This window comes from Amblyraja radiata, chromosome 2, assembly GCF_010909765.2.
Source record: "Amblyraja radiata isolate CabotCenter1 chromosome 2, sAmbRad1.1.pri, whole genome shotgun sequence".
Lineage (NCBI taxonomy): Eukaryota > Metazoa > Chordata > Chondrichthyes > Rajiformes > Rajidae > Amblyraja > Amblyraja radiata.
The window spans coordinates 64,746,845-64,755,830 of NC_045957.1; the positions used below are offsets into that span (position 1 = coordinate 64,746,845).

At 42.1% G+C, this 8,986-nt stretch overlaps 1 protein-coding gene across 1 annotated transcript in view; it reads right to left on the reverse strand.

Annotated features, from left to right (window-relative positions):
- The window catches only part of adcy2 (adenylate cyclase 2), a 463,739-nt gene that overhangs the window by 36,810 nt on the left and 417,943 nt on the right, over positions 1-8,986 (reverse strand). The window contains exons 20-21 of the mRNA XM_033048027.1: positions 5,755-5,839; positions 3,826-3,984 (exon numbers count right to left, since the gene is read on the reverse strand). Coding sequence (XP_032903918.1) covers positions 3,826-3,984; positions 5,755-5,839 — 244 coding nt within the window. The remainder of the gene's footprint in view (positions 1-3,825; positions 3,985-5,754; positions 5,840-8,986) is intronic.

Genomic DNA, 8,986 nt, shown 5'->3' on the forward strand with positions numbered 1-8,986 from the left:
ATCTGGACTTTCAGAAGGCTTTCGATAAGGTCCCACATAAGAGATTAGTATACAAACTTAAAGCACATGGTATTGGGGGTTCAGTATTGATGTGGATAGAGAACTGGCTGTCAGACAGGAAGCAAAGTGTAGGAGTAAACGGGTCCTTTTCAGAATGGCAGGCAGTGACTAGTGGGGTACCGCAAGGCTCAGTGCTGGGACCCCAGCTATTTACAATATATATTAATGATCTGGATGAGGGAATTGAATGCAACATCTCCAAGTTTGCGGATGACACGAAGCTGGGGGCAGTGTTAGCTATGAGGAGATGCTAGGAGGCTGCAAGGTGACTTGGATAGGTTGGGTGAGTGGGCAAATGCATGGCAGAGGCAGTATAATGTGGATAAATGTGAGGTTATCCACTTTGGTGGCAAAAACAGGAAAGTAGATTATTATCTGAATGGTGGCCGATTAGGAAAAGGGGAGATGCAACGAGACCTGGGTGTCATGGTACACCAGTCATTGAAAGTAGGAATGCAGGTGCAGCAGGCAGTGAAGAAAGCAAATGGTATGTTAGCATTCATAGCAAAAGGATTTGAGTATAAGAGCAGGGAGGTTCTACTGCAGTTGTACAGGGTCTTGGTGAGACCACACCTGGAGTATTGCGTACAGTTTTGGTCTCCTAATCTAAGGAAAGACATTCTTGCCATTCTTACCAGACTGATTCCTGGAATGGCAGGACTTTCATATGAGGAAAGACTGAATAGACTCGGCTTGTACACGCTAGAATTCAGAAGATTGAGGGGGGATCTTATAGAAACTTACAAAATTCTTAAAGGGTTGGACAGGCTAGATGCAGGAAGATTATTCCCGATGTTGGGGAAGTCCAGAACTAGGGGTCACAGTTTAAGGACAAGAGGGAAGTCTTTTAGGACCGAGATGAGAAAATCATTTTTTACACAGAGAGTGGTGAATCTGTGGAATTCTCTGCCACAGAAGGTAGTTGAGGCCAGTTCATTGGCTATATTTAAGAGGGAGTTAGATGTGGCCCTTGTGGCTAAAGGGATCAGGGGGTATGGAGAGAAGGCAGGGATGGGATACTGAGTTGGATGATCAGCTATGATCATATCGAATGGCGGTGCAGGCTCGAAGGGCCGAATGGCCTACTCCTGCACCTATTTTCTATGTTTCTATACAAGGACAAAATATTATTCTTTTCCAGCAGGCACTGATCGATTTATGGATATGTTAAACATTTAAGCTTGAACAGCACCAATTAAAATTAAAATTGGTGAAATCAAAAGTACATGGGTCATTTCATCACTGGCCTCAATAAAAAATAAGTACTGTACTCTATTTTCCATGTAGGAATGCACAAAAAGCACTATGTGGATGTCTGTTCCTGCCATGACAGCAATATGATAATGTGCCATGCTTCTTTTGAAATGGTTAGAAATTGAGCCGTGAATAAATGATCCCTTAAATAATAATGGACTATGCAGGTGCTAACCTCCATCTCACTATATAAGTGGTTACATTGAGAACGCACTCTGGAGTACTTGTAAATTGCAATTTACAGAGTTATTCATATCAACAGTATTTTCTACCACAACATGCATAATATTATATAAAGCATTTGCAATATTAGCAACCCTTAACAACTCTGAAATAAATTAGCTGTTTTCTGCAAACAGGAATCAATATAAAATAAACGATAAAATTTCAAAACCATGGAATCCCATATTACCTTCTTAAAATTTTGGACTTTTTCATGAAATATTTTCATTGGATCTGGCATCACAATTACACCCTTAAATGTGTACCTGATCCTTTTTCATTCAAGTTCATGGTAAGAATTGCGTACGCACAACCGTCTGAAGCGCATGACGTCATTTGAAGATGGACACAAAGGTGGAGTAACTCAGCAGGACCGGCAGCATCTCCGGAGAGAAGGAATGGGTGGCGTTTTGTGTCGAGACTCTTCTTCAGTCTGAAAAGAAGGGTCTTGACCCGAAACGTCACCCATTGCTTCTCTCCAGAGATGCTGTCGGTCCCGCAGATTTACTCCTGCATTTTGTGTCTATCTTCAATTTTCTTGGCCCAGCTCTGGGAGTAGAAATGGGGGCAGATCCGGACCGCAACGGCCGTGAGCCCCAGGCCGAGTTCAGCGATCGTTTACCTGCTTCTGCTGCTGTTGAAGGTGAGAAGTTTCGTCGCGCCAGGGTCTTGGGCCTGTCCCACTTTGGTCATCAGTTCCGCAACAGGCCATTGGTGAGCGAAGATTTCGTTCACTGCAAGAATTTCGGAGCCCCGCGCGATGTCGGGACCAGCCCCGCACAACTCAATACCCCTCCGTGCTTCTAAGTGGGACCGGCCCCGCGCGGCCATACGGTGCCCGTATGCCTCAAGCGACCACGAGGTCGCGTAATTTGCGAGCCAAGGACGCGTAAGTGGGACAGGCCCTTTAGAGTGAAAACAGGCACTTCGGCCCACCGAGTCCACGCCAACCAATGAGCACTCCTACATTAGTTCTAGGGGCAATTTACAGAAGCCAATTAACCTACCAAACTGTACGTTTCTGGAATGGACAAAACCAGAGCACTCAGACAAAATTCATGCAGTTACAGGGAGAACGTACAAACTCCGTACAGACAGCACCCATAGTCACAATCAAATCCGGATCTCTGATGTTCTAAAGGCAGCAATTCTACCGCTGTGTCATTGTGCTGCTCAATTTTATAGAGACACTTTATATGATCAGCAAACTTGGATTTATTACACTTTGTGTTTTCATCTCAATTTTTGACATAAATTGTGAATTGTTGTCTGGTCAGCGTTGTTACTGTGACATCAGTAAGAGTCTGTAAACCTGAAGAAGCCCTGTTCTTACTTTCTGTTATTTGTCTACACTATAAAAGATGCAATAATATAACAGAAATAGAGGGAAACAAAGGAACTTTGACTGGTCAATGAGTCATTGAACGTATTCATATACCTTGTTTCTTTCTTGGACCTTTGCCCTCGCCCCCTCTCCTCGACAGAACAAGAACAGAATTCCCTGGTTCTCATCTATTGAATATACTCCGTATTCAATAGATTATGTCCTGCAATTTCTGCCAGCACCAACAAGATACCACCACCCATTCTCTCACAAGTTCACAGAAGTTTATAGAAATAGGCCATTCGGCCCATCGAGTCTACACCACTCAATCATGGCTGATCTCAGCCTCCTAATCCCATTTTCCTGTCTTCTCCCCATAACCCTTGACACCTGTTCTAATCAAGAATTTGTCTATCTCTGTCTTAAAAATATCAACTGACTTGAATTTGTCTATACAAACAAAGATACCACAATGGGCTAATGACTGCTTTAAATAATTGGCCTTATGCTGTCAGAGAGAGTTCTCCCATTTACTCGCCCAACTTCTTTGAAAGCTGGTTTGTTTTCCAGTTCTGGCAAAAGGTCCAGGGTATACAATGTCAGCTATTTGTCTTTCTACAAATGCTACCTGACCGGTTGAGTGTTTATTACGCTTTCTATTTTTATTTCAGATTTATGGCATCTGCGGTTTTTTTTAAACTTTCATTTTCCCACTACAGCATTGGCTGGATCCTTGACAACCTGTACAGGTTCATCATGTATTTAATCAATGAACGAGATTACATTCTCCCCAACACACAGCAGGAATCACTTTTGGAGAGAAGGCAGGTACGGGATACTGAGTTGGATGATCAGCCATGATCATATTGAATGGCGGTGCAGGCTCGAAGGGCCGAATGGCCTACTCCTGCACCTAATTTCTATGTTTCTATGTTTCTATGTTTTGTCTCGCTCGGACCACTTACTTCATTTTTCCAATTCTGAGCCAAGAAATGTTCAGCCACGTGAGCAGGAAGTACGTTTTCCAGCAACACTCTGTTGAGGTTTTCCATGGTTTCTATCTCCTCACATTCTCTTTTGAATTTGTTCTTCCACAGGAAGTCTAACCTGCAGTAATATTCATTCTGTTACAAGAGGACACAGAGATAAAGAAACAATAGGCACTTATAATCCAATGAATTACACAATTTTTGAAAAAAATTCTGAGGCAAATGGAATGTATGCAATCATGCATTAGTTTATCATTGGAAAGCAGATAATATGAAACCAAAGGAAGACCATTAACAAGATGGCCTTCACCTGTGTAGTATTCTTTATGTGCAGGAGGATGTCAGCAAGTATTTTGCAAGGTGCAAAGGAATGCCATGATTGAGAATTATGAAAAGAATGATGAAAAGTGACAATGCAAGGAATGTTTTGGGACTTGTTTTTGAAGCTGAGTGAGAAGATAAATAAACAAGATAACTAGTCTTAGACCTAACACAGAAAATGAAAGTGCCTCTCAATAGTATAATTTGTGCACCTTAATATAAAGCATGTCTGAACAGATTGAGTTAAAGATCACTACAATTGTGTCCTTGGCTTCATATTTGCTTTATTGATCAGATGCCACTGATTATCATTTGCACAATGTCAACAGCTGTTTCAGCTGACACTTAGTCTTCCTAATTATAACCCAAGCTAGACCTGTTTTTGCTTTATTTCACTTATGTTTTGGAGGAACATAGTGCACCAAAATTATTAGGTTCTTTAGACCATAAAATGGGCAGAATACACATTCATTCTTCACGTGCAATGACCAGCTCCACACCTTCAATGTTACATTTAAATATCAATATCATTCCATCCGTAAATGAAGAAATGACAATTTCCATTTAATGATACTTTAAAAATAAGATTTTATTCAACATTTACATTTCCTGAATTTAATAAACGGATTGAAATTAAAAAGGCTAACAGTGACATATGAAAAATTCATTTTCATAAGTGCAATTTTAGATAAATCTATTTTCATGCTAAGCTATGTAGCGTTATGTGCGTAGAATTATGTTTGAACCAGTACAAGCCAGTGTATGCATTTCAGCCTCAGCTGCAGTTGCCTGAGGAGGATATAAAAAGGCAATTGAGCTGACTCACCATATCCTGGGGGCATGGTGCAGGGTAAAGTGTGAAAGGCCTCACAGCAAGGAGACCTTTAAGCAGAATACTGCTGAGGAATGACCCCAGGAAACCCCTGCCCTTATTTGACAAAAGAAAGGCTGGGGATGGAGATTGTCTCCGGTTGAAATTGTCATGCCTTTGAAATTAATTAGAAACAAAGAAGTGCAGGTACTTATTGATACCAAAGATAGGACAATGTGCTGGAGCAACTCAGCGAGTCAGGCAGTATCTCTGGAGAAATAGTTTCGGGTCGGGACCTACCTATTTTGAACATAACAGTATAGCACATAGGAACAGAAATATCCATGCTGAACAGGATGTCAAGTTAAACTAATCTCCTCTGCTTCCACATGATCCATACCACTCCATTCCCTGCATATCCATGTGCCCATTTAAAAGTCTCTTAAATGCCAGTATCGTATCTGTCTCCACCACTACCCCTGGCAACACATTCTAGGTACCAGTTCGAATAATCACTTAAATGTCAAGGAGGTCAACGGCGTCTAATATTGTGTAGGAAGGAAGACAGACACAAAAAGCTGGAGTATCTCAGCGGGAGAGGCAACATCTTTGGAGAGAAAAAATGGGTGACGTTTCGGGTCGAGCCCCTTCTTCAGTTATTATTGGTTCTTTATGCATTTTAATAACCTTTATAGTTATTTCTAAGCATCTTACTAGCTCAGTTATTTTGTCTGTTTTAACAATAAAAATATTCAAATAACGTTTTTCCTCACCTGTCTCGCCAAAACAAGAAGGGTGACAAAGAAAATAAAAAGGGAGATTGAGCCCATTGTCTTCAGATCCTTCAGCACGCCAGGCCTAACAAAGGAGAAGGGAATGCGTATAATGCAACAATTCAAAGCTGAAACATCTATGACACCAGTAATTAAATAACTACTAAAATGACCAGATATAGTCATCACTACTTTTTCATTGATTGATCTTTGAACACTATTAATTTAATAAATTAGTAAAACAGTTTTTTGGGGGGGGTTTGCTCTATCAATTTTCATTTATCCTATTTAGTCTATTATTATTTTCAAAGTGTGATATCTGCAGGAGCTGAATTGTCATGTAACAGATGTACAAGGTGTGATGAGACCACATTTGGAATATTGTGTGCAGTTCAGGTTGCCCTGCCCAAATAAAGGATGTTGCTGAGTTTGAAAGGATGCAGAAAAGATTCACTAGGATGTTCCCTGGACTTGAGGGCTTGAATTATAATGAGAGTCTAGATAGACTGGGACTTCCCCCCCTGGAGATAGAAGGCTGAAGGGTGACATTATGGAGGAATACAAAATCCTAAATGAAGCATATAGTGCTTGAGACAATAGACAATAGGTGCAGGAGTAGGCCTTCAGCCCTTCGAGCCAGCACCGCCATTCAATGTGATCATGGCTGATCATCCCCAATCAGTACCCCGTTCCTGCCTTCTCCCCATATCCCTTGACTCCGCTATCTTTAAGAGCCCTATCGAGCTCTCTCTTGAAAGTATCCAGAGAATCGGCCTCTACCGCCCTCTGAGGCAGAGAATTCCACACTCACAACTCTCTGTGAGAAAAAGTGTTTCCTTGTCTCCGTTCTAAATGGCTTACCACTTATTCTTAAAATGTGGCCCTGGGTTCTGGACTCCCCCAACATCGGGAACATGTTTCCTGCCTCTAGTGTGTCAAAACCCTTAATAATCTTATATGTTTCAATAAGATCCCCTCTTATCCTTCTAACCTCCAGAGTATACAAGCCCAGCCGCTCCATTCTCTCAGCATATGACAGTCCCGCCATCCCGGGAATTAACCTTGTAAACCTACGCTGTACTCCCTCAATAACAAGAATGTCCCTCCTCAACTTAACTGCAGATCAAACCCAGACCAAAATTGCACACAATACTCAAGGTGTGGTCTCACTAGGGCTCTATACAACTGCAGAAGGACCTCTGTGCTCCTATACTCAACTCCTTTGTTATAAAGGCCAACATGCCAATCGCTTTCTTCACTGTCTGCTGTACCTTTCATTGACTGATAGAAACATAGAAATTAGGTGCAGGAGTAGGCCATTCGGCCCTTCGAGCCTGCACCGCCATTCAATATGATCATGGCTGATCATCCAACTCAGTATCCTGTACCTGCCTTCTCTCCATACCCCCTGATCCCTTTAGCAACAAGGGCCACATCTAACTCCCTCTTAAAAATAGCCAATGAACTGGCCTCAACTACTTTCTGTGGCAGAGAATTCCACAGATTCAGCACTCTGTGAATTTTTTTTCTCATCTCGGTCCTAAAAGACTTCCCCCTTATCCTTAAACTGTGACCCCTTGTACTGGATTTCCCCAACATCGGGAACAATCTTCCTGCATCTAGCCGGTCCAACCCCTTAAGAATTTAGTAAGTTTCTATAAGATCCCCCCTCAATCATCTAAATTCTAGCGAGTACAAGCCAAGTCTATCCAGTCTTTCTTCATATGAAAGTCCTGCCATACCAGGAATCAGTCTGGTGAACCTTCTCTGTACTCTCTTTATGGCAAGAATGTATTTCCTCAGATTAGGAGACCAAAACTGTACGCAATACTCCAGGTGTGGTCTCACCAAGGCCCGGTACAACTGCAGTAGAACCTCCCTGCTCCTATACTCAAATCCTTTTGCTATGAATGCTAACATACCATTTGCTTTCTTCACTGCCTGCTGCACCTGCATTCCTACTTTCAATGACTGGTGTACCATGACACCCAGGTCTCGTTGCATCTTTCCTTTTCCTAATCGACCACCATTCAGATAATAATCTACTTTCCTGTTTTTGCCACCAAAGTGGATAACCTCACATTTATCTACATTATACCGCATCTGCCATGCATTTGCCCACTCACCCAACCTATCCAAGTCACCTTGCAGCCTCCTAGCATCCTCCTCACAGCTAACACTGCCCCCCAGCTTTGTGTCATCCGCAAACTTGGAAATGTTGCATTCAATTCCCTCGTCCAAATCATTCATATATTATTGTAAAAAGCTGGGGTCCCAGCACTGAGCCTTGCGATGCCCCACTAGTCACTGCCTGCCATTGTGAAAAGGGCCCGTTTACTCCTAATCTTTGCTTCCTGTCTGCCAGCCAGTTCTCTATCCACATCAATGCTGAACCCCCAATACCGTGTGCTTTAAGTTTGCATACTAATCTCTTATGTGGGACCTTGTCGAAAGCCTTCTGAAAGTCCAGATATAACACACCCACTGGTTCTCCCTTATCCACTCTACTAGTTACATCCTCGAAAAATTCTATAAGATTCGTCAGACATGATTTACCTTTCATAAATCCATGCTGACTTTGTCCAATGATTTCACCACTTTCCAAATGTGCTGCTATCCCATCTTTAATAACTGACTCTAGCATTTTCCCCACTACCGATGTTAGACTAACTGGTCTGTAATTCCCTGTTTTCTCTCTCCCTTCCTTTTCAAAAAGTGGGGTTACATTAGCTACCCTCCAATCCTCAGGAACAACTCCAGAATCTAAAGAGTTTTGAAAAATGATCACCAATGCATCCACTATTTCTGGGGCTACTTCCTTAAGCACTCTGGGATGCAGCCTATCTGACCCTGGGGATTTATCGGCCTTTAATCCACTCAATTTACCTAACACCACTTCCCGACTAACCTGGATTTCACTCAGTTCCTCCATCTCATTTGACACCCGGTCCCCTGCTATTTCCGGCAGATTATTTATGTCTTCCTTAGTGAAGACAGAACCAAAGTAGTTATTCAATTGGTCTGCCATGTCCTTGTTCCCCATGATCAATTCACCTGTTTCTGGCTGCAAGGGACCTACATTTGTTTTAACTAATCTTTTTCTCTTCACATATCTATAAAAGCTTTTGCAGTGAGTTTTTTGTTCCCTGTCAGTTTTCTTTCATAATCTATTTTCCCTTTCCTAATTAAGCCCTTTGTCCTCTACTGGAATTTCTCCCAGTCCTGGTAGGCT